At 46.0% G+C, this 25923-nt stretch overlaps 1 protein-coding gene across 4 annotated transcripts; it reads left to right on the top strand.

The window, feature by feature from the left end:
* The first annotated feature begins 1252 nt into the window (after window positions 1-1252).
* On the top strand, window positions 1253-25047 carry FGFR4 (fibroblast growth factor receptor 4). Of its 4 annotated transcripts, none has more exons than XM_048489624.1 (18): window positions 1253-1304; window positions 3177-3319; window positions 10325-10591; window positions 10978-11067; window positions 13743-13909; window positions 14734-14857; window positions 15608-15798; window positions 16634-16772; window positions 18885-19075; window positions 19974-20119; window positions 20833-20954; window positions 21072-21182; window positions 21386-21576; window positions 22754-22876; window positions 23229-23299; window positions 23767-23904; window positions 23989-24094; window positions 24245-25047. In XM_048489624.1, exons 2-18 carry the CDS (start codon window positions 3226-3228, stop codon window positions 24389-24391), a joined length of 2418 nt encoding a protein of 805 aa, XP_048345581.1. In that variant the 5' UTR covers window positions 1253-1304; window positions 3177-3225; the 3' UTR covers window positions 24392-25047. The 4 variants fall into 4 exon arrangements, with proteins under 4 accessions (XP_048345581.1, XP_048345583.1, XP_048345580.1 ...); XM_048489626.1 differs by lacking the exon at window positions 1253-1304 and adding an exon at window positions 1410-1799 and having other exon boundaries at window positions 10325-10462; XM_048489623.1 differs by lacking the exon at window positions 1253-1304 and adding an exon at window positions 1410-1799.
* Window positions 25048-25923: the final 876 nt, after the last annotated feature.

The following is a 25923-nucleotide window of genomic DNA, read 5'->3' as shown; positions in this document are numbered from 1 at the left end:
TATACTAAAAAAACAATACAGCACCATATAACAATGTGCATTGAAAAGGGAAAGAGGGATTCCATTTGACCACCCCAAAAGGCTATGCTGGGAATCATTGGACCTGCATGGACATCTGTGTGGGTTGCAGACTGTGATGAGAAGGACAATTGCCACAGCAATGTATATATGTAAGTATGTATCATCTACATATTGATAGACAACCCCCCAAACCTTGGCCAGAGGGCCTAACATAAAGACTGAAGAGAACAAGGAACAGGATCATGTCATGTGAAACCCCAAAGGATAGGTCCCACACTGATAGCTAGTCTCCAGTGGCAACTGCTTGGTCCCAGAATGAGTGAGGAATGATTTGAACCAGCCCAACCCACAATCCCTGGTGCCTTCTTTGGCCATCAGGTGTCTCCATGAGATGGCACAGTCCACTGCGTCAAAGGCAGTAGGTACATCCAGCAGGAGCAAACAGAAGGCCTGTCCTCTTTATGCATTAAGATAGAGGTTGTCAAGGAAGGCCAGCAGAACCATCTGTGTCCCAGAGCCCCTCCTCAAACCAGAGCGAGAAGAGTCTCCGGCAGAGGAGTTATCCAAGAACACCTGGAGTTGGTCTGCTACTGCTCTGTCCATCCCTTAGAAGGTTAGATTAGAGACAGGGCGATAACTGGCTACATAATTGACATACTATGCGATGAGTCAACTCATTGTTAAGGGCTTGAGTTCACTGATACGTCTCCTAGGTTATTCCAAGATGCCTGACATTAAGGCAAAGTACAAAACAACCGCTTGATTATTCCCTTGCCTCTATCTCTGCAACTAGGATAACGGTACTTCCGGAGTTCTATTAGACCTCGCACCTTAAAGGGGAAGGAAGGTGGCGCTCAGTGGAGTCTGGACATTATTAATATATCCCTGAAAAAGACGAAACGTGCGCGGGATCTGGCTGGATTCTTCGATCTCCAGCCTCTCAACTAGGGACCACGCAGCAGTGAGTGCCGCGGGTAAAACTCCCATTTGTGCGCTGCGGGCTGCTTTTGGATGACCTGTTTTATTGGATGCCCCCTGCCTTGTCGCCCGCGGTCCTTTTTCACCCCCTTCCCACGATCTCTGAGCTTTATCATCCCCTCCCCGCTTCTGTCTTCTGCCTCCGGAGGGCCGCCCCCTCCCCACCGCGAGGTTCTTCTGAACGGGACTTTAATGAGCGGGGTCTCCGGTTACCCCTGCGCGCAAAGAGGAAGCAAAGCCCCGGCAGAGAATGAACTCTCCTTAATCCCCTTTGCCGGAGCTTGAGGGGAGAGAATTTAGCTAATGTGAGCGTAAAAAGGGCCGGACGCGGGCGGCGGAGGGGGGGAGAGGGAGGGCACAAGGGAGGGGGCGGGCCGGGGCCCCTGCGATCCTCCCCCTCTGCCCCGGCTCTTTTCGCGGCCCATTGTTGGCTCCGAGCGGGCCGGCTGCGCGCTGCGCGGGGGTGTAACCTGAGCCCTTTGGCTACAAAGTCCCCGCGCCTGGTGCGCAGCCGACAGAAGGCGCCGGGAGCCGGGATCTGTGCGCGGCCGGGCCGGGCTGGGCTGGGCTGCATCGGGACTCCCGGCCGGGGAAGAGGCAGGGCGCTGAGCTCGGCGGCGCCAGCGCCGGACGGGATTTATAGCCGCTGTCGCCGGACTCGCCGGGCAGGCGACTGAGGGGGCCCGGCGGGGTGCCGCTCCTGGGCCGCGCGCGGCGGGTGGCCCCCGAGGGATGGAGCGCCGGGGCTGCTGCGCCCCGCACCAAGGAGCCGTGGCGCGGCGCTAAGGCGGCCGGAGGAGGTGAGGCAGCGCAGCAGAGGGCCAGTCTGGCTGGCCGCCTTGGGCAAGCCGGGTTGGAAGGGCTGCCGGACAGGCGTGCGGGTGGCTGGAGCCGGACTCGGGCTGTCTCCTCCGCTGCGACCCAGGAGGCTCCCTGGGATGCGGCGGGGCGAAGAAGCGCCTTTCCGAGGCGGCGGGTGAGGAGGTGGACTTTGACCGGGAGAGTCTGTAAATCTGTTACCAGCCTGGCCGGGCACGCAGAAACCCTTTGTGGCTCGGATTAAAGATTAAACTGCCCTCCGGAGCCCCTGCTCGGGCAGAGCTCTCCGCCCCCACCCCCCCGGCCACTCTCACCGCGCACAACTCCATCCCTGAAAACTTACACCGTGTACACACACACTCACCATCTATTCAGCCCACTCGCCCCAGACACGAGAACACGCGCTCTTCCTGCACGCTGGCTGCTTTTTTCGGCACACCGCGGTTTTCAAGTGGAAGCCCAACCCAGCCACTGGAACCCCATTGGTTTCAACGAACTTGCTCCCAACCTAGGTTTATTGGGTGGGGGGTGGGGTATCCTGCAGTCTAATTGTGCTGTGCAAGGGGAGATGCTGCTACACAGAGGGGGCATAGATACTGTGACAATATGCACACTATGATCAGACTTCATCATCGTCACCCTTTTCCATGATTCTCAGCCCTGCACACTATTCTCAGGCATCACAATAGTTCGTCCTCCATGGTCAGAGCCCACGCCCTGTTTTTTGTATTGTCCTTATGCAGGCTTCCTAGATCACCAGCAGTGCAGGTGAAAAGGGACATCTGGTTACGATTTTGATTTCAAAAATATGAACCATAAGAGGGAACTGAGCAGTGCTACATTTGGAAGGGTGGAGAAGAGTCCCGAAAGTCAGAGATTCTGGGACTCATGGGGGGGGGGGGCTCCCTTATTCAGACAGGAGGCCTTTGCGGGATCTGCTGGACGTTGGGTACAAAGGACTAGAACTTGGAATGACACCTTAGCCCCATATGTACCTCAGCAGATTCCCCGAATACGAGCCCGTTGTTGAAAAAAGCACTGCAGAGTTGTAGTAGAAAACCATGCATATCCAGGAACTGTGCTTTACTTTAATCTAGTGGCTCAGAACTTGGCTTACTTGTTTGAAATGAAGATATCATGCGAGATTGTTCCAATGAATATCTCAGAGTAACTGTGAAAAAGAATGGCTACACGTGGAATCATCACCAGCTCTCTCCTTCCAAAGTGAGCGTCCTGCCAGAGCTAGAGGGCCAGGGGTCTTAAAAAGCTTCTCAGGGCAGGCTGAGAACTGTCCCTGTGTACTTCCATCAGCTGGTGAACATGGAGGACAGAGGACTCTCTTTCCTTTCTTGTTCTAGGGTTTGAAGCTTCAACTGAGAGTCCTGGGTGAGAAGAAGAGACAACAGAATGACATCCCTGTTGTGGGGCCTTCTTAGTTTCCAGATAATAGCAGCACTTTCTGTTTGGCCGGGTGCTTCTATGGAAGAGGCCACAGAGCCAGGTAAGAGTCACTGAAGGAAAAGGTGCTGCTCGTGCTGAGGGGAAGAGATCAGCATTTGATAAGGGTGCAAGAGATGGAGACCAGACTTTTAAAGGCTGCTACTACTTATAATTCATAGGACACTTTTAAACTGCAGTGCATTTTTCGTGATGGAAGAGATCTCTGTAATGCCAATCAGCGCTGTTCATAGCAGATTAAGTGATTTTTCCCCAAGGCCACATAATGAGTTTATGTCATGGGAGCGAAAACCTACCTGGTCAGAGTCCAGTTGTGCTGGCCTGCACAGGTGCTGGGTCTTGATAACTTTAGTGGTATAATGTGTTGTAAGCCTGCTCTTCTCTAACCTGCTATAGTAACATCAGATGTGAAAACAACACATTTCCCGCCCACCATGCGGATGCATGAGGGCAGAATAAAAGTAAACAATTGGCCTTAAGGTTTGCAGCTGCCTATCCCCTTCCTTCTACCCCACAGTTGTGGGAACACAGAACTCGAGCATCTAATGATGGCTGTAGGGTAGAAAGTATAGTTTATATGACTGTTTTTGTCCTGGGGAAGGGTTTACTTTGTGTGTGATACACAGAATGTGCACCTGTTGTCCTTCAGCGTATAAATTTCAAACGGATGACATTTTACCATAAGATGAAACTGAAATACAAATTTCTACTAAGTAAAGATTAAACAGAGACTAGATTTTTTTAAAAGACTGAATTGAGAATTGAGTTCTTCCATAATTAATCTGTAGCAGCAGTATTTTCTTGTAACCTATTCATGGTATTGTGAGTATCTCTGTTGGATCTGCCTCCTGGCTGTGATTTGTTGTCTACTTTTTTGGGGGGTGGGGGAGATTTCCACAATGGATTGAACGTGTCTTGATCAAGCAGACACATAACAGATTTGTGTAACAGTCTGTAATGTAGGGTGAGTGTGGCTTGCCTTGCTGAGTGGGTCCAATTCAGTGTTTGTTACTATTTACCCTGCAATAGCTCTAATTGTGGATCCATTGCTATGGAGCCAGACACTGTGCAAACATATGGGAGACAGGGCTCCTGATTCTACCAGTTATTACAAAAACACTGTTGTAAATGCTAAGTATGGACTTTGTGGAGTTGGTTAAGTTTGGTTTTATGACATGGCCCATTGAATAACATGGTTTACTAGTGCTGCTGATTCTTTGATATAGCTCTAGAGCAGTGATGGCGAACCTTTTCGAGACCGAGTGCCCAAATGGCAACCCAAGACCCATTTATTTATCGCAAAGTGCCAACACGGCAATTTAACCTGAATGCTGAGGTTTCCATTTAGAAAAAACAGTTGGCTCCAAGGCGTGCGTTACTCGGGAATAAGCTTGGTGGTAGTTGGTGGCTTTGCTTTGAAGCAACCATGCAACTCTTCCTACGGGTGAATCACGACCCTAGGAGGGTTTACTCAGAAGCAAGCTCCATTGCCAGCAACCGAGCTTACTCCCAGGTAAAGGATCACACTTTAGTTCTTTGCATGAAAATCAGTGGGGTTTAACAGCGCTAATCAGGGTTACCTGCACTGCTTCCCCAAAACTAGGTCTTAGGTTTAATGCTAATAATCGAGCCTAGCAGCCCAGGCCAGACTAGATGTGTGGGTGGGGGTGGGGGTGACTCTGTTTGCGTGTGCCCACAAAGAGGGCTCTGAGTACCACCTCTGGCACCCATGCCATAGGTTCGCCACCACTGCTCTAGAGTAAATGGCCAGTACCAGGTGCTTGGCATCCTGTCTCATACTTCAGAAAAGACTTTTCTCCCATCACTACTCCATCCAGGGAAAAAACCAGGATGTTTATCATGTGTGCCAGCCAGCTGCTTCCTCCTCCCCCTCCCCAATCATTGTACTTTGCCATCATCAGCTACCCAGCTATTTATCTTATTGCACTGAAGATGCGGGCATTAGGGCATTGTGGTTGACATATAGATTGCTTCCTGCAAACTCATTTGTGGTGCGGGGTGGGTGAAATGGAGATTATGTATATTTCATGGAAAAGTAAGGGAGTGAACATGAAGTTATAGGATGCTGTTCTTGGCTTTGAATGTCTGTGATTTAACTGGGTATCTTTACAATAGGTGTGCTTTGTAATCAGGCTATGAGAACAAGGACTCTGATTTATGTCAAGAGGATCCAATTACTACTGACATTTGCTGGTTCTGGATAAAGCTGTCACAAATTGTCCATGCTGGCATTATAGATTTGTTTCTGGCTCATTTGTATCATTGCTATCACCTGTCAAAAGCCACTGAAAGCTGGTGGGTGGAATAGACATCTCCCCAGGTCCCAGAATTTGGAGCCTCTTAGCCATCAAACCTGTCTTTGTTGTCTGATCATAAGGGTCTGAAAAGTTACGAACTCTGTAATAACTTTAACTGGAATATATCCTGAGTGTATCTTGGAAAGGGGTGAGGGTGTGGCAGTTTGGCAGTTGGGACATTCAATTGTATCACTCCCATTTTTGTTTAGAATGCAAATTGTTGTAGAGCCACAACTAGACACACTAGCTGCTCAAGCTGCTAATCAAATGGGCCCCATATCTATTTAAAGCTCTCATAAAGGTGGGGGCTTCCTTTCCTTCCAATCAGAGTGGTTTTCTTAGACTGAAGCCATATTCGTCTAAAACCATTGAATTACCCTTGGCAATTACTTTAAGCATTTAAGAATTATTTGAAGTCTCCTGCTAGCTCCACAAGGAATGCAAGAATACCTCCAGCTCTGATCCTGGTAGGAAAGAGCCAGGCTTGCAGTGACCACATTCAGATTGCTGTCTCTGAGGCTTGGCAGTTTCCAATCTTGTGCAGAAGGGATGGAGAGGTTCCCCCCTCCCGCCCCCATGTGTGTGTACACACACACCACATCAGAACTGTTCCTCTTAGCAGTCATCAGCTTGGAAGACTGGCACCACTAAGACTGTGTGTGGAGGACTTTACGACTGTGTTGGTTTGAAGGGGAAATGGGGGAGTTGGCAGGGCTCCCACAACCCAGGCTGATGGTGGAGGAGGATGGGTCACCAAAGCAATTATAGTTCAAATCCAGGTTAGACAAACAGGGAGGCGGGAAATTGTGGAGTCAGCTGAGTGTGAAACCTATCACTCCCACTCATGCCATGGGGAAGGGAGGGGGAAAAGGTCTGTGTGCTTAGGGGGAAATGCCTGAGCTAAGCAGGAGACATGCAAGTACGAGGAATAGATCTGAATGAAAAGAGAGAGGAGAAATGGTAGTATTGATGAGGGGAAAGGAACCATGATATTACTCAGCCTTCCCTTTCTGCACAGCTGCACTTTGTCACTGGCAACCATAATAGGGGCTCCTTATCTCATTCCCCCTCCTTCCCTTCCCCCACTCCGACCTGTAGAGGCAGAGCTGGAGCTAATAACAGAGCCCGCTGCTGAAAGGGGCCTGGCCCCTATTGTAAGCCCGGGCAAGGAGAGCACGGGAAAGGAGCAGTGTGGTTGGGACAATGGTGGCTGGGGGAGGGGCAGCAGCCATGGGCTTCCTGACATGTTCATTTTGGAACCTGTCAAAACAGTCACTCTTGGCTGAGTGAGTGACCACTCAATCGAAGGCCCCCACAGAGAGGCCAGGGAGGGGAGGAGGGAATTGAGCAGATAAGTCATGCTTCACTGTCCATGGGGATCCTTTCTCCTGTCCACAACCGGCAGCAGAGGAGCTTTGATGACATCATTGCCCCATAGAACAAGAGGCAAAGGCAGGAACCCCGGACAAAGGCCCTTATGGACAGAGTTCTGAGGATGGGGGGTGGGGGTGGAGAGTGGGGAGGGACTGCGGCTACACTCTTCCTCAACCTGTAGTCCTTGTTGTCGTTAATGATTCCTTGCTATTACTTCAAAGTCCCAGTCATATCTTCTTTCCTTATCACTGCTCTGGTAAATTTGCTGCTGCAGTGCTATTTTGGATGCTGCAGTCAAAACAAAAGAAATCCAGTAAGCACTGGGACCTAAATATACTCCTTCCTGATACCACTTCCTCCTGCATCCAAATCTCCTCCATCTGCCTGTGGAGTCTACACACAATTAATCATCTGAAATCTCATAAATACTCAGTCACTCTGATCGCAAATCCGGAGGAAAAAATGTTTGCAAATTAACCTAAAATCTTTTATGGTTATTCTCTCCCCTCCCAGTTTTTCTCTTCACACAGTGCCCCAAATTGGAATGTTTTCCTATAAAACCATCAGTTTTACCTGGGAAAAGAAGCAGCCATGAAACAAAGATGTTTCCATTCTCCATATTATTCCTTCCTGTAAACCTTTTCCTCCCCTCTGCTTTTCTTTCATGATTATGGTTCTGCTAAATTTGCTATTCCAGGGCTATTTTGGATGCTGCAGAGTTGAAATGTAAAACTTCTGTAAATTGTAAAGTCACGGAAGAAATGAACTCTCTTTTCTGCTCACTTTGGGGACCAAAATTTTGGAGAGAATTTGCAGTATTTGCAGTTTTACTTTCTTCTTGGCTAAATTTATTATTTAAGGCAGGACATATGTTCTTATATCTTATACTTTCATTGTATGATATATTGCTTAACACCATGTAAAACTGGTAATGTTTACAAATTGCCTTTGTTTTATTGAAACAGCTTTTATAAAGCAGAGTTGCAAGCTCGCTTGCCCTTAGAAACAAACATTCTTCATGATCCTGGGCATGCTTGTTTGGAAATAGGTCCCACAAAACATAGTGAAGCTTGCTCTTGAATAAGCATGCATTGATTCAAAATTGGGAAAGTAAGGGTGAAAAAGTAAAAGTCAAAAATAGAAAATAAACATGGTAATAAGCAAACTGAAGGTTTTATTATCTGAGTTTTTGATAACTCCAGGTGTTTACTTACACCATAAGATATACTTGAAAAGTTCAAGTGTTTCGTTGATGTCATCTGGTAATCCTCTGTACGTTTTAAACCTTGTGGAATTTATTGGGAAATATTTCTGGTTAAAGATGAACAGGATTTAGTTGCAAAAGTGAATGTCGGCTGATAAAGAGTCATTTTTATTTTTATTGTTTCAATGCATATCTCATTCCATCTTAATTAATAAAATTTTGAAAACATTAGCATAAACCATGACAGACATGATATGAGAAATTTGTGATTGGATAATTTTTAATTAATGTTAAAAAGCAGCCATAAAGTGGGGACTGTAGAAAGTAGTGTGGGTAGAGGCTTACATTATTACCCTGTACCATTTTCCTGTCCAAAATTGCCCTTCCCCAACTGCTATTAGCCCTGATAAGGTGCGGAAAGGAAAGACATAATCTATGCATACTTTCCCAACAACTGGGGACAGGGGTTCTATCAGCAAAGCAACATGTATTCCCCTGTAGACCCAAGGATTCCCCCCACAATGTGCTGTGTCCCCAGTGCAAACTGCACTCCTCCTTGGCTGTTTTTAACAGCAACAAAATATATCAGGTGATTAATATCAGACCTTCAAGATTGCAAAATTTAGCCTTCAGGGTCTGAAAAAACCACAGCTTTTGATTATGGAAGCTCCAAGATATATATTCATAATGGACTTCAGAAATTGAAAGATTTGTGCAAGCCACAACAAGCCCCTCAACTCTTTCCATATGTTGGCTAGCTCTATGACTTTGTGTGTTTTCAAAGATTTGTCCATGACTCTCATGATGCAGGAGAACTTGAGGCATCTGAGAAGCAGGACTGTGTTGTCTTGCTCCTGTGCTTCAGAATTACAATGGCTGGTAGATCCCCGGATAGCACTTTTTAAGCATATGCCCAAAGATGGTCTGTATCCAGCCGCATCTGAGATTACTTTTTCTACATTTTTCAACATCATCATAAGATTGTTGGCTGTTTGGTAATTCAGTCAAATGCAGCAGCCATGCCACAATGCTACCTCTGAACACGAAACTAAGACAGTTTCAGCAGCTTGATGAGATGTGTTTACCAAATTTATTTTAAAAGGATTTTGCTCATTGAATCGGCAAAGGCTTTCATGACTGGAACCACTAGAATGTTGTGGGTTTTCCGGGTTGTGTGGCTGTGTTCCAGTAGTATTTTCTCCTGATGCTTCGCCTGCATCTACGGCTGGCGTCTTCTGATGCCAGCCACAGATGCAGGTGAAATATCAGGAGAAAATACTACAGGAACACGGCCACACAACCTGGAAAACCCACAACATCCTAGTTTTTGCTCATTGTTTTGAAAGAGAAAATATAGTTTTGTTTGTTTGTTTCCTCAAAAGTTCCTAATTCTTCCATTTCAGGCCTGGGGGAGGGATCCATTTTTGCCCCAGAACTTTTCATCTATACTCCAGAACAACTTGGGCACTGAGTGAAATAAATTGAAAAAGTACAAACATTTCTAAAACAGGTTGTTCTTTTGGGCTTTGCACACTATGAGGACAAAGATGAGGCATCTGTACAAGCAGGCTTTCCTTTGAGTTGTGACTCATCCCAAGGGCACATCTTCAACGCTGGAGGCTCAGGCAGAGAACTACTGAAGTAACACAAAGAAGACATTAGAAATTATTTTCTCCTGCCACTGCATGACCACCAACCCTTTCCAAACACTTGGGGAAAGAAGACAAAGTTTCCAACAGTGGATTCAGAAACCAAGCAAACTTGTGTCCTTGTGTTTGCTTTTTAAAAATACCGTCATCATTAATGTGACACAATGACACAATTGGCTGCTGATTGTTCAGAGTCGCAAAAGAACCTGATACCACCATTACCGTCATTGAGCAGTCTCCAGTGCACCACTCTCATTCACATTGGTACTATTGCAGGGGAAATTCCTCCAATTTAAGCCTCACTCAGAGAGGGAGAGAGAGGAATGCACACTGATGCCTGGTTACGTCCTTTGAGATCTACCTGGGTAAAGAAATGTCTGTATTGTAATTGGCTCCACCCCCACCCCCACGTCCTACAGTGTTTGTCTTATGGAGGTTGCAATGGCAGTTGAAGTGAACTAACTCTGTCGTTGCACTGACTATACCTTCTCTGTGCTGGACAGAAATGTTTGAGAGCCACATGCTGGAGGTGGAGGATGAGCACTTGCTACTGGACCCAGGGAGTCAGCTGAAGCTCTATTGCAGTGCCAATCACAGCCTCATCATCATATGGCACAAAGAAGCCAAGCAACTTCTCCCAGGTGGGCGCATCCACATGCATCAGGGCATGCTGGAGATCGCTGATGTCACCTACGAAGACTCGGGGCTATATTCATGCCAGACACGAAGCACTGGCGAGAGCCTGCGCAACTTTACCATCTCTGTTGTGGGTAAGAGCAAGGAAAGGGAAAGATTTTAGTGTGCCTGCTTTTATTTACTCACCTTTTATGAGAAGAGGCTTACCTTGAATAGAAGTCATGTTGCATCATCCCATACAGCCTTACTTTCGGTGAGAGTTTGGGAAAAAACCCAATAGGCAATGTCTCCTACATAATAACCTTTCACGTGAGATGCTAGGACTGCAGTAGCTAACAGTCTCCTTCCCCAACTTCTCCCTCATTTCTAGTCAGACTCTTGATGGTGCTTTGCTTGCTTCTGTACAGTCTCTCAGAGTGAGCTAGCCAAGAACCTCCATGATAGATAGTGTTTATTCCACCTTATTTGGCGCTTCAATGGTTGTACTGCAAATACTCACCTGGTGCCATGTTGGTTTCAGATTCATTGGCATCTGGTGATGATGATGAAGACAGTGATGTGGACGGTGGCCATGTGGATTCAAACGAAGAGCCATTACACATCCGGCGAGGTCAGTACTAGGCTTCGTTAATGATGATACAGTAGTTTCTGTGCTCTGCAGCAGTGTTGGGACAGGAAATGAGAAAGGGCTGTTTGATGCTGTTATTCAGAAAACTTGAACATTAAGGTTGAGCAGTACCGAAAAAAATTGGTAAAATTCAGATTTGGCTTTCTTGGGCTTTAAAATTATTGTTAAAGCCAAATAAGCCGAATATCTGATTAGTTAAACCGAAATATTTTCAGATTTTCCAAAAAATCCAAAAAAATCATGTCCATTGAATTTTTGGGGGGAAGGTTAGTGTTTTTTGGTATTCAGCATGTAAGGGGCACATTTTTAAAGGGAACTTGTAGGAGATTGGGGCTACCCCTTTGAGGGTCCATAGAATTAAACCCCCAGAACCAAACCTCACCAAATCTGGGTGGTATCATCAGACAGTCTCCTAAAGATACCCTGCAATTGTGGTGCCAATAGTTTAAAAAAATGAGCCCCTGACAGGCACCCCAATAAATTTTCCCAGATTCTCCCTTTGAACTGACCTCCATTGCAGCCAGTGGGACATTTCTGGGTGTATGTAAGCGGGGTGCACATTTTTCAAGATAGAGACACCAAACCTTCAGGTGGCTTCAGGAGACTCTCCTGGCAAGAGCACCCAGGTTTGGTGAACTTTGCTTCAGGGGATTCAATTTTATGGACCCCCAAAAGGGTAGGGCCCATCTCCCACTGCCTCCTGAAGCAAAATTCACCAAACCTGGCTGTTCTTGCCAGGAGGGTCTCCTGAAGCCACTTTGAAAGCTTGGTGCCTCTACATTGAAAAATGTGCACTGTACAGACACCCCCAGAAACTCCCCATCAGCTACAATGGAGCCATGTCACATCAGAGAATCTACCAGGCTTTTCAGCAAATTATATGGTGGGAAAAGTAATTGTTTTTTCCCACCATAGACTTAAATGGGGCTTGCTCATTTAAGCCTCATCCCATCCCACACACCCCACTGTTTCAAATGGAGGGGAGAAACTAGCATTTTTCCCTCCAGAAGAACAGCAGAGACACGCTCTCCCTTCCCTAATGCCTTCCACACCCTCAGCAACACCTCCACCTGTTAAAACGAAGCCACTGTACAGCAAAACCTAAGGAACATGACAGAACTAGGTACACCACAGCAACATTTAACAACCCGAAGCCTCCCTCCCCTCCCTCCAGTTTTCAGCTTTGTTTTCATCCCAGGGCCCCTCTGTGGTCTTTTCCTTTCACTCACTGTTTCCCTTGGCCAAAATCTGTCTAACTGAGATGGGGAATTTAAGTGCCCTGGCTACCTGACCTGAACTGCCACCTAGCAAATCCTAACAGCTTTTTAGGAACCCTCCCAACAGTTTTTGTTTGGGGTGGTTTAAAGGTTTTTCTAAACTGACTTGATTCATTAAATAAGTTTGTTTAAACAACTAACTGGTGACCTGTTGTTACACCTATCTGAGGTTAGCCTCCAACTACCCTGACCTGGAGATGGAAGGTGAAATTTTTTAGAAGAGGAGAAGTAGGTACAGTTTACTCTAAGGCCTACTGTAGTAGTACTAAAAGCTTCTCTAAATTCCAAAGGAATCTGGAAGGAGCTGCTCTAAAACTCTGAGGCCTAAGTAACAAGAATCTAAGTCAGCCCACCTTCACCTGTGGCAATGATGGGACTGAATCCAAAAAGGCTATTTGTGGACTATTTAACTATTTGCAAACACAAAACTTTCACTGTTATTTAACCTGCTGATATCCTATTAAGTGGGATACTGAAACCCTACGGCATTGATTTAAAGAACTCTAGTGAACCCTATCAAACCCTTTCACAACTAAACTCTAGTTAAATCTTACAATTTCCAAAACTGTAGTTCACCTCAAATGCTAAGAACCCAAACAAATAACAAAAGCAAGGCTACTTCACCTGAACCTGGAAGAAACACAACCCCCCCCACCCCCGAAATCTCCTCTAAAGACCCACAGACCCGCCCAGCCCACCGCAAGACCTACCAGAAAAACAAACAGAAACCAATTCTGAGGAAAAGCAAAACCTAAACCTCCAAACAGTTTGGAATGAAAAGCTAAGACTGGTCAAACTGAAAAGGAGAAGCAACTTAGCAGCAAACACAGGGAGACATTCAAATCCTAAACCTTAACCAAAAAAACAGAAGTTAAGTTCCAATCCAAACAAAAGCAAAGCAAGTACAGAAGCAGCGGCACACTGGGGGGAGGGGGCAATCAAACTGGGAGACACTTAAACAGAAATTTAACAAAAGCAAACTAATAGTAAAACAAGGGAAAACCACAAGATACAGTCCTTCCTTAAGCAGACTTTAACCAAAGGCAGGCCTGCATGGACTTGGCCTAAGGCCTAACCCCACTCACACAAAACCAAAAACCAGAACTGAAACAAAGAAAATGCTACTAGCAGCTACTTAACAACAGTACAATAATTGAACAAATTACAAATTAAACTCTATAGAAGAACCCTGAACCTTTTGGCCTAATCCCAGCTGTAATGCATTGTACCATTTTCCTAGCTGCCTAAGGGGCTGTTAGTCTTTGCTTGAAATATTGGCATTCTAGTTCTCTGAGAGTAGTCCAAGTGCCTTCACCAGCTTATCTTTAAGGCCTTGAGACTTTATGAAAATTTGGGACTGATCTGTAATGTTGTCTTCAGCACCTTATTGGACACACCCTCATCGAATGGACAAGAAGCTGTATGCAGTCCCAGCAGGAAATACAGTCAAGTTCCGCTGCCCAGCTTCCGGGAATCCTAATCCTACCATTCGCTGGCTGAAGAATGGGCGGGAATTCAGAGGGGAGCACCGTATTGGTGGGATACGAGTAAGAACACACACTTTGGTCTTTCTCGCATTATTCTCTCCTCTTCCATCTACCTAGTTGAAATTATAGCTGGTTTTTGAACTAAGTCACATGAGTCAGGATTTGTGTGGGGATGGCAAGAATATGCTCTGTAAAACCATTTAAAGAGGAGGCAGATCTAGTTACCACCAATGTTAGCTATGAACTTGGCGGAACTAAGTAAAATCTTTGTATGTGTGTGGTGGTGGTTCAGCAACCAGAAGCCATCTCATGGGTTCCCAGATGTCCTAAGACCTGTGGGCATTTTTGAGATTTTGAGGAATGGTACAGGGCATCACCACAAAATCCGAGCAGTTTCCAGTCATAGCATCCTCTCTCAGTGGAGGTGGCCATTTGGGGAGGGGCCATGGCTCAGTGGCAGTGCATCAGTTTGGCATGCAGAAGATCCCAGATTCAGTCTTTTCCCTCTCCAGTTAAAAGAACCAGGTGGCAGGAGATGTGGCAGGCCTCTGCCTGAGACCCTGGGGATACTCTAGCCACCAGTCTGAGTAGACCGTATTGACTTTGATGGGCAGATGGTCTCATTCAATATAAGGCAGCTTCATATGTGTGAATGGGTACCCTTTGTAGATCCCTCTGAAGCACCACTGAAACACTTTCTACCCCAATTATATGGTAGAAAATGAGGACTGGCTGTTTCCTCTGGGAAGAAACAAGTGAGCATAAGAAATACATTGGTGGGCACCATGTCACCCAAAGGCATCACACTGGGGGTCACTGTGTGTGGGATGGCTTTAAAATGTTACACTGCTCACCGTAGCTTGGGGCCCCTTCTCTTTTCCCAGCTGCGACATCAGCACTGGAGCTTAGTCATGGAGAGTGTGGTACCTTCCGATCGAGGCAACTACACTTGTTTGGTGGAGAACAAGTTTGGCAGCATCCGCTTCAGCTACTTCCTGGATGTCCTAGGTGAGAGCATCTCCCCCATGGAAGGTGGACCATATAAAAACCAATAACAAAAGGCAAATGCTGTGGGCCCATCCTTAGGAAGCCTGGAAAGTGCTTTAAAGTATTCTAAATTTTGTGTGGGAGATCAGAGCCCACTCCCAGCCTGTCAGCCGTTTAAGTTCTTGTGGGAAGAACCTGGCCCCACCATCCTGACCTCAAATACTCCAGAGAGAAGAAGAATGCCTTGAACCTTCTATTAACTTCAAAGGAAACTGGTGATCTCCTAGGCTATAAAGTCAGATGAAATTAATTAACCCCTGCCTAGATCTCTAGGCCTCGCTTTAAGCTTTTACTCCCTTATCTCTCAGCCCCTCATTATCTGTCTTCTCTGAGCTTACTTGTAATCACCGGAAAGAGGCCCTGGAGCCAGCACTGGGTAGGAGTTAAGTCTGCGGCACCAAGTAATGTCAGAAGCACAGTCTTGTCTGCTGGCGAGAGAAGAGATAGGGAAGGCATAAAGATCCCCCTAGTCTCAAGACAGGAGCATATATATTGCAGCAGCAATATATTTGGAAGGAAAGCTCTGCTATTAGATAAGGCAGAAGAATACCATCTCAAAGAGACAGCCGACTGTGCCTTTTTATTCCCAACCCACTACTTTATTATTACTAGCTGTATGTTTAGTGATGTATGCATTGTAGAGTGCCCCTCTGGGTCACCTGGCAGACTTCAGCTGTATTGAGTAACACTTTTCTGCTCCGTCCTTTTCAGAGAGATCTCCGCATAGGCCAATCCTGCAAGCAGGGCTCCCTGCTAATACGACAGCAGTGGTTGGAAGTGATGTGGAGTTCTTTTGCAAAGTGTACAGTGATGCCCAGCCCCACATTCAGTGGCTGAAACACATTGAAGTGAATGGCAGCAGCTATGGCCCTGATGGAATCCCCTTTGTGCAAGTGCTTAAGGTAATTTGTCCTGGAAACTCGGATGGGAAATGGTAGCTCATGCTTAGAACTGGCAGAGTTTCTACTGATAGAAAAAGCTGTGAGCAATTTAAACACCATCAACTAATTTTCTTAAAACACTGCTTGAGAAATGAATGTGTGGTGGGCCAGTGCCTCAGACTTTTTCTAGAAATGTCTCTTGCTGCCAGTGTTACTTTATCAAAACTCTCCTTCCCCTCCAGGTTAGCAATGGGATGGAGATGCAAGTGAAACCTTTCAGTAGGACAGCTTTGGTCCAAAACCTTTGAGTTCCTGGCTCCTTAATCAGGGAAGGCTAGGATACAAACACATCTATTTCCAGTATTCAGAGTGGCACTTTTTACATTGTGTGGCTCTACAATAATATGCAATAATAGGCTCCTCTTATATTGAAGGTTAAAAGAGCGGCTCTGCTCTGTCAATCACAATGAAAGAGAAACAGGATCTGAAGAGGTTTGAGGTAATACCTTCAGTTGTACCAACTTGGTTGGTAGAGAAATGCAACCAAATGCCCCTTTCATGGCAGAGAAACTGCATGAACCACTACAACTGTAGCCTTATAGCTTCATTGCATCTTAAAGCTTCTTACAGACTATTTGAGAAGCAATTAAATCGTGCAACAGGAATGGTGCACTCAACTAGTATAATCTCAAAGGAGAGGTTGGTATGTGAGTCTTTGTAAGAGAGACACCAGACCTGGCATATATTGGCAGCAAGCAAAGCATTCTGTTTCCAAAGAGAATGCTGGGTAATTCTCTTGCGTGATCTAGAGTTAATGCTTACCTCATTCTTATCTCTCTCCATTCTGTCTTGGCAGACAGCAGATATTAACAGCTCAGAGGTGGAAGTACTATATTTGCGCAATGTCTCCATGGAAGATGCTGGCGAATACACGTGCCTGGCAGGGAATTCTATTGGCTTGTCCTACCAGTCAGCCTGGCTTACTGTGCTGCCAGGTGAGGAAGAGCTGAAGATAGCTGAAGACGGGTTGGGGCAAACAAAGACGAATGATTGCAGGATATCCCTTCATATGCTCCTAACTGGCCTTAACCAGACACATCTCCTATCAGCAGACAAACAACAACGTCTGTTCTCCTGTGCATGTCCTCCAGTTTAAAAGAAATCAATGGGATGAGTTTCTAGAAGTGACAGACCACTAAAAATATTTGGAAGGAAGTGTGTGTGGGGGGGGGGGGAGGGTCAAGCTGTCCATTACTTTCTGGGGCATGACAGAATCCTTAACTGGACATGATAAAACCCCATTAAATTGGTTTGTGCATTTATGCAATGAAGATTCAATATTAAAATATAGGCAAATTAATCAAAAAAACACGTGAAAATGAAGCACTGTTTTAGCAAAGCCTCCGCAATAATGAAGAATGAAATCGTAAGGTGACTGAAGAAATTGAAGAAAGAAATTCTGTCAAGACTTTACTTTGTATTAAATGATAAGCTGTGTATTTGCTAAGGCATCAGCAATTGAATGTGGAAAAGAAAATACAACATGAAAAGGCTAAGAATTTCTGTTCAGTAACGTGCTTGGTTTTTGTCTGCTTTCACTGAAAGTACAATTGCCTTAGAATAGCCATGCTTCTCTGATTCACTCCTTGGAAGCCAAGATTTATGTCAGTGATCCTCACTGGCCCCACTGTTGTGTAAAGGGAGCAATCAGTTCAAAAATCATTGTAGAAGGGTGACTTTTATGGTGCACAGATTTGTTTTTAAGATATACTGCTACTGAAAAGAGCAGCAGTATTTTATCTAACTAAAGATGCATGCATCTTCATACATTGTTTCAGTATCTGATTTGCCTCATCTTGTTAAACAGGTTTTTTTTAATGCATATGTATATTACACATATGTAGAATGATTTTGCAAAATAATCCAATGATTATGGAGAAAAAAGAAAATGAACACAATCCAGCCAAAGGCCTTTTCTAAATGCACAGCCCACAGATTTTCCCAGTAGTCAAACAGTGTGTCTTGGAAACATTTTCTGTGGAATCATTTCACACACCTCCATTCTCCCTGGCTCTTCAGTTGCATTTATTCCACAAGTTACTGTTGAAAATATATTATTCCTGGTGGTGGCGAGATGTCATCCATGATGCAGAAGAATAACCCTGCCCTGCTTTTTTCCCTTTTGCACAAGCACTCTAGCATTACATTGAAGTGGAAGTTCAAAAAATGTCTCTGCTTCCCTTTCTGCAACACAAAATGGAAGCCAGAAAGACCTACTGAAGTATTACCTGCAGGAACTGCAACATGTAGCTTGCCCCATCTCCAAAACACATTTTCTGGACAAATTAGAGCTGCAGTAATGAACAATAATAATTGCACCAGTCCCTTGTCAATTTCATTCACCTCTAACTGTGGAGTGCTAACATAGTGTATTTTCACCTTAAGGTTAATTCGATATGAAATTTAAAAAGCTGATACAGTTGCCTCTTCTTCTTTCTATCTGTGCTTGAATGTTAACATTGCAAATTCTATGTGAAATTGACAAAGCTGATCTAATCTCCCCTACTTCTGATCTCTGCATCAGTGTTGCACTACTAGTTTGATATGAAATGGAGGACAAGGGGGAGGAGAAAATGGCTGAATCAGGATTGGTCAACTACACAGGGGAGTAGATAAAGACCAGGTGTTTAGTGAGGTGAAGAAATAAAGACCATTTCAACATGATAAGCTCAGGGGAAGCGGACTTGGAAACGGATTTTTAAAATCCATCGTGGTAAAAGTGCCTGGGAAAACAACAGCGTAAGAATGAAGGGAAAATGTTTCCAGAACCAGGGGCGGGGGGGATGGAGTTCAATGGGGAAAGAGTAGCATTTGGCAGCAAGATTTGTTGTGCAGAAAAGGTCAAAGATATGCAATGTTAAGCCCCATTTATACCAACGGAAGCCACTGAATGATATGCAGGAGGTGGAGCATCTTGTGAAACTTTGCTCTGTGGACGTGCCTTGATTGTTCTGGCCTGGTTGCAGCAGCTGTCCTTGCTGTCAGTCATAGTCAAGGCTAGTTTAACCCTGGAACATGCTAATTGGGAATTCTTTCACTGATTGCAGAAGAGCAGGTGCAAGAAGTGAATACTCCTGATGTCAAGTACACAGATATCATTATCTACACGTCGGGATCTTTGGCCGTCGCGATGGCTGTCATCATCATTGTCCTCTGCCGGATGCAAACCCAGCCAAGGAAGCAGCCCTTGGAACCCATGGCAGTACACAAGCTCTCCAAATTCCCTCTCATCCGACAGGTAAACAACCTCCCTTAACACTGCTTCAGAATGATGAGGGGGTTCACCTCTGCAGTGGTTTTCTAGAGGCCACAATTTTGGGTGAAGTGTTATCTACATGCTCTGAACAGGAATCGGTGGAGGACTGTAGGATGCCCAAACATATAGATAGTATCTCCACCAGTACCCCGCTGGTGAGGTTCCATGACAGTTAGTTTGAGGCAGAATGCAGAACTAGATGGACCTTAATGTATTTTTTTCTATTTTCAATTTATTTTTTTGATTTTTATCCCGCCGTATTCCCACAGGGCTCTATTCTATTCCAGCATCTGAGTTTTTAAGCATGCGTGCTCTGCCTTACCATCATTACCTGTGTAATTTGGTAATACGCAAAGTGTTGCAATGATGAACCCTCACCTAATGGGCCTTCAGGACAGTCATGTGTACCCACTGGTTGAGGGTTTGTCCTTGGGCTCAGAAATGGAGCTGCTGTGGTAGGGAAGTGACGCCTTGTAGCCTTCTGCCCCGTGTCCCCCAAATAGCCTCCTTATTGCCCGACTGCCCTCCAACCACATCCCCCAACCAAGCAGTCCTATTCAACCCCCCCCCCCTTTTATACCACCCTTCAACACTTATCAGGCTGCTGGGACCATGAGATCCTCACCAGGTAGGTGGGAAGTGGCTGGCCGGGTGGGGGGGGGGGAGGAATGGGTTATGCACCAGCACAGCCCATTGTGGGGGGGTAGATGCTTGCTTGCCCCCTTTTCTGGAGCTCGTGGCATTTCCCCCCGCACACACACACACACCAATGGGGTTTGCTGCTAGTCTAAGTATTTTACATGTTGTCACTTGAGTCACATCTGTGGAGAAGAGTGATGTTCATAGGCCAGTCTAACGAGTTCTTGTGCTGCTTCCATAGTTCTCGTTGGAATCGAGCTCCTCAGGCAAGTCTACCACATCTCTCATGCGAGTCACCCGCCTCTCATCAAGCTGCACGCCCATGTTGGCTGGGGTCATGGAAGTGGAGCTGCCACTTGACTCAAAGTGGGAATTTCCCCGAGACAGGTAATCCCGGGGAGTGGAGTGAGCGTGTTGTATGCATGTGTGCCTCTCTGGAGCATGCTGCTTTGGAGCACACATCCTGACGTCAAATTGATGTTTGCCTTTTCAAAGTCTTATGTCAAGATGTTCGTATATTAGACGTCCAACAGGTGGTTCCGACTGAGGTGGTGCTGCTATGTTTCCCTGCACATAAATGTCCTTCAGCTCATGCTTGTCCAAATTCATATGAAAGTAATAGCATGTGAACCAGAAAGGCACTGTACCTATCTTACACATAACTGTTGTAATTCCCAGCAATATGAGAGCTCCAAAAAGGACTGTAATCACATGTGCTTTGATTTCACACCCTACTCCCTCCAAGCAAAACACAAGCCCAAGAACACCCCCTGTGTGGGAAATCTAGGTGCACAGCCACATGTATGAACTAGATTTAAATGTTTGTCCTTCCCTTCCTCTACTACCCTGGTCTGCTATACATTCTACTCTAAGGTGAGCAAGATGTGAGACATTTGATGACATTTTCCCCAAAGAACAACCAAGTGGAGACCGAGGCTTCTTTCAGTCTCTGAAGTGGTAGTTAAGAGACTGATCTGATACTAAATCATCTGGAGTTTGTCTTTTTGCATGTCATAGCCAAGTCTATTGGACTCTCCTTGCCAAATGCCTCCATTCCTATGATATGAGAACATCCCCTAAACTGGCTTCTTTCCGGTTAGGTTGGTGCTGGGCAAGCCACTAGGTGAAGGTTGTTTTGGGCAAGTGGTGAGAGCAGAGGCCTATGGGATTGATCAAGAACGGCCAGAACGGCCCATCACTGTTGCTGTCAAGATGCTCAAAGGTAACTTGTGGCTTCCAGGACTACAACAGACTGTCGCATTGGGGTCTTCTATGCCTAAGGATAGATCATGTTTCACCTTGCCCTCATCATAACAGCCCTTTTTCTTTGCTTCACTAGATAATGCTACTGACAAAGATTTGGCTGATCTCATCTCAGAAATGGAAATGATGAAACTCATGGACCAACACAAGAATATCATCAACTTGCTGGGTGTCTGTACCCAGGATGGTGAGTGGCTGCTGTGTTTAGCTGGGAGGCAGAGATTGTTGTATGCAATGAATAAAGAGGTAGGGGTGCTCATGGGGCAAGAAATCAGGAGAGGCAGGGCCCACAGTGGGGCAACATAACTAAGCAAGCAGATGTTCTGTGAGGGGATGCTGCAACTGAAGCAGAGAATGAGACAGAGGGTCACTTTCAGCATATAATTGCAGGGCCTCTCTATGTGATCGTGGAATTCGCTGCCAAGGGGAACTTACGGGAATACCTGCGTGCTCGTCGCCCTCCCACACCTGATTACACCTTTGATGTTACCAAAATGCCTGAAGAGCAGCTGTCCTTCAAAGACTTGGTCTCATGTGTCTATCAGGTGGCACGTGGCATGGAATACCTGGAATCCAAGCGGGTAAGAGCAGCTTAATTGTACAAGTACACTGCCAAATATATTAGGGTCTTTGTCTTAAGAAGGTAGTGAGAAGAGGGAATTATTAACCTCTGTTTCCAGAGATGTTTGCCACCTTGTCTTTCCTGGTCTGGCCAAGAAGTGAGGGAGGAGGACTCACAGGCTGCCTCTCCCTCCTGACCCAATAAGTTCCCCTAGCTCTAGGAACTGTTTGTCAGCATTCTCCTCTCTTGCTCTTCTGCCCTGCTTCCTTCTTATAGGGTTGTCCCTGCCCACAGGGCTCCCTCTTTCTAACCAGGGCCTCTGAGCTTGGACTGAACCTGCCCTTCCTTGGCCCTATGGGCTTGCAGGGCTATCACTCTTGACTGGGCCCCATCCCCAACCCTCCCCTGGGTTCCACCCTCCCTGCCTTGGCAGGTTCCAAGGGCTGGGACAGCTTTCTCCCCAGCTCCACCTTGGTAAATGTCTCCTTGGTAAGAGTCTCCTTGGTAAGAGGGCTTGGGGGAACTGGCATGGATCAGCCCCTGGGCTTCCAGGGTTGAATGGTTGTGGCTCCAGGCTGCTCTGGGCATTCCCAGTCCTGTTTGGGGGCCTGGGTGTGTGGCTGGTTGGCTTAGGATGGGAACTTCTCTGCCATTCCTGGGACCTTGGAGGTTGGGCATGGTGGCTTCAGGCACCAGAGCTTGGTGTGCCAGCTTGGTGTGGGTCAGGGGCTACCCAGTTGTTCCCAGGGCCTTGGAAGTAGAGGGAGGGGGCAGCTCCGGGTACCACGGAGCTTGGTGTACTGACTTGGGGGTGCCCCAAACAGTGAGTTCCTCGGCCATATCAGGACAGCCATGTTCTATCTTGATAGAACAGTGGCTAATATAAGTTTGTAGGCCAGAAGCTGCCTAATATAAGTTTGTAGGCCAGAAGCTTGTAGGCCAGAGTATCTCAAACAAGGTCTTTGCTCTGCAGTGTGAATTTTAGGCAAGAGGGTAGAAAGGAAGGTTAAAACAACCAGCCCTAGCAAGATGAAGCAGAGGGAACAGTTGAAGGGCATTAGGACATTAGGAAGATATCTGGAACTATACATTCACACATAGTTGATAGAACAATCACATATCCTCCCTGGATGTGTCTGGTACTGGCTCCAGTTTTCAAAAAGAATGTCATCTTCCTCTTTTCTCCCTCTGTACAGTGCATTCACCGGGACCTGGCTGCTCGCAACGTACTTGTCACTGAAGAGAATGTTATGAAAATTGCTGACTTTGGCTTGGCCCGTGGTGTTCATGACATAGACTACTACAAGAAAACAAGCAACGTAAGTAAAAGACAACTGAGGACCATGGGGAGGCAAGTCCTGGATTGGTATGATTTCTATGAAATATGCCGCTTTATAGATTAAAAGGAAGAGATAAGTGTTGGGCAATTAGTGGTATAGATAGTTAAGAAGTGTGGAATGCACTAAGTTTTTGTGTATATTAATTGGGAAGAAAGGGAGTTTTGATTAAGCTCTATTTTCAAAAGTCACGTAGAAATCAGAATGTCAGAACGAGCACAGGTGAAAATTATGATCTTGACTTCTCAGTGATTGGTGGGGGGGTAGAACCTGAAGAGGTCTATCATCTTGGGGAAGTAACTTTGAGCTGAAGGCTTTTCATTTGTGCTTGCAGGGCCGCCTGCCTGTAAAATGGATGGCTCCAGAGGCCCTGTTTGACAGAGTGTACACGCACCAGAGTGATGTGTAAGTGTGATTCAATGAAATATGAATAAGGGTTCTCACAATAAAACAAGCCTTAACAATTATGCCCAGCCAGACATCTGAGTATTGTAAGTCTGTGTGTTCATAGCTCTTTGACTTCTAACAAACATCCTGGTATGTAGTGAACAATGAAACCTATATGCCTGTTCCCTGGCAGCTCTAGTGAGCATGCTATAATTTGCATGGAAAACCACACTGTACAATGGCCACTCCTCCCTTCCATGCCAGGAGTCATACAGAATATAGAGTAACTGTTCTGCTATAAATTGGTCCAATGTCTTGAACATTGGTATGCTTAGATCTTTCAACATCCCAGTATGGCCACAAATTCACTTGGTAACATGTTCTTCGTATGGTTTAAGTTAATCTCAGAATATATTCATGCTGTGATTATTGCTGACTTCCTTAATCTCTCTTGACACTCATCACACCTCCAATTATGCTTTAAGGTGGTCTTTTGGAATTCTGATGTGGGAGATCTTCACCTTGGGAGGTTCCCCATATCCAGGCATCCCAGTGGAAGAGCTCTTCAAACTTCTGAGAGAAGGTCACCGCATGGACAAGCCCTCCAACTGCACTCACGAACTGTAAGCATTCTAAGTTTTTTTCTAGACTTCTGAACTACAGTGGAAGGGAGATGTCTGAAGGCTTTCTTGCCTTTGCTCTAATAGGTACATGATGATGAGGGAATGCTGGCACGCTGTCCCTTCTCAGAGGCCCACCTTTAAGCAACTGGTGGAGGGACTGGACAAGGTTCTAGCTTCTGTCTCTGAAGAGGTAAGTTCAAGTCATTAGGAAGCAAAGGTTAGGGGGAGAAAACTGCAGTAAAGATCCAGTTCTTTGCAACAGGTGGTGATGGTTTTTAGGGAGGAGGTAGGCCTTCATCCACAACAAAGGCTAAAAGTGACCTTTTCTCTCTGTTTTCAGTACCTGGACCTGTCAATGCCATTTGAACAGTATTCGCCATCCTGTGAGGACACAACCAGCACCTGTTCTTCTGATGATTCTGTCTTCACCCATGACCCACTGCCTATCACCCCCTGTCTCTTCCCCTATCATAATGTGAGGACATGAAGGGATGTAGCCCATGGACCCCAGGGAAAGTGTCTGTTCTGTTCCTAGAGGATTACAGTGCTTAGGAACAGAAGTTCTCACATTATCCCTGGTGGAAGAACCATTTGGGATTTGCGTCAGCTAAGCCTGAGAATCTGCATCCAAAGCTTCTGGAGCTGGCTGGACATAATGCTACCAAAAGTGCCCTAATGAGGACTGGATTCCTTCCTTGTAAACTCATACTGGTGCTTTCAAGCCCCAACATCTCAGGTTCCTTCCAGGCTATTACTCCAGCTAAGCCTTGGCTGCTGCCAGCCGGTTGGGGAGCAGCAGTACCAGAAAAGCAGGGAGAAGCTTAGCCCAAGAAAGGAGCACTCGCTTACATGCCTGGGACCCTTCCAGACCCATTGGACTATCTCCCCAGCCACGGAGCACCCTGCTTGTTTGAGGCTATTCCCCATTTAATATTTTTTTAATGAAATCTCATTGTTGGCAGGAGCCAGCCAGCTTTCTCAGGCCACTCATACTCAGCTGGACGACATCTTGCATGGGGCATGGACGTTCCTTTCTGGCTCCTGCTGCTCCCTGTACATACCCCTAGAGATAAATATTTATGTACATATCATTTTTAATGCACATGAATTATCCACACCCATAAATTATTTTTTTGGAATAGAGCATCAGACTGGAAGTTTCTTTGTTCTTAGGAATGCCTCTGTGGCCTGCTTCCAAGGAAGCATTAACCTAGCCAGGGCCTGTTTCTGGGCCACGGATCTTTCTTGGAGCATCAGCTCCCGAAGACATTTATCTCCCCAATTCGTAGGCTAAGAAAAGCAGACCAGATGGTTTTGTCTCAGCTTGTTGTGCCTGCAGTGTGTAAAAGCCAAGCATGACAAGTGCCACTGAGTTGCAGAGGACCTGGCATGCCAGCAAGCTGGAGAAAGGATATTTTGGAGAAACGGTTAAACATTTCTTGTTTCTGGTTTTTGCCTCTATTCATAAAGCCAGAGGAACGTGGAGCTTTAGGAGCTCTGTGTGCACATACGCTCTCCATCTCTAGACAGCCACCATTCCCCTTTTTATGTCAAAGTGCCGGAAGAGCTGATTGATTGATTGATTGCGCTTGTTCCTCAAGTACTTGTGTGTCCCTAACTTCATATTCCTATTTCAAAACCCTGTCATATCTTTGCTGGACACCACTGAATGAGAAAATCTCAGGCCCTGCAATTGTTCAGAGACTTAGCTTGTGAGACCATTGGGGGCATAAAGAGGGGGTTGCAGGAAGAGTGGTTCCGATGTACATTCCCCTTTTCATAAAGGGAAGGTTGAAGTAGTTATTTCAGTCAGTTTTGCTGTGAAGTATCAGGAATGGCAATGGAAAAGATACAGCTTTAGGTATCTCAGCCACTTCTGACAAGGGGGAAGGATATAAGCCCAAGGAAGGGTCTGTGTGGATGCCCAATGCACCTGTGCTGTGTGGTTGGCTACAGAGCGTATGCACCTGTGTGCCTCTCCTGTAGTGCAGGCAGGTGGTGGGGTGGTAGCAGAGTTTC

Source organism: Sphaerodactylus townsendi, linkage group LG03 (assembly GCF_021028975.2).
Source record: "Sphaerodactylus townsendi isolate TG3544 linkage group LG03, MPM_Stown_v2.3, whole genome shotgun sequence".
NCBI classification, from domain to species: domain Eukaryota; kingdom Metazoa; phylum Chordata; class Lepidosauria; order Squamata; family Sphaerodactylidae; genus Sphaerodactylus; species Sphaerodactylus townsendi.
Note: the sequence above shows the minus strand (reverse complement) of the source record. Positions and strands in the feature narration are given on the sequence as shown.

Coding starts and splice junctions, on each gene's coding strand:
- FGFR4 (XM_048489624.1), top strand. CDS start 3,226: ATGACATCCCTGTTGTGGGGCCTTCTTAGTTTCCAGATAATAGCAGCA. Junction 11,068..13,742: donor GCCATTACACATCCGGCGAG/GTCAGTACTAGG, acceptor TGTTGTCTTCAG/CACCTTATTGGACACACCCT. Junction 14,858..15,607: donor CTACTTCCTGGATGTCCTAG/GTGAGAGCATCT, acceptor CGTCCTTTTCAG/AGAGATCTCCGCATAGGCCA.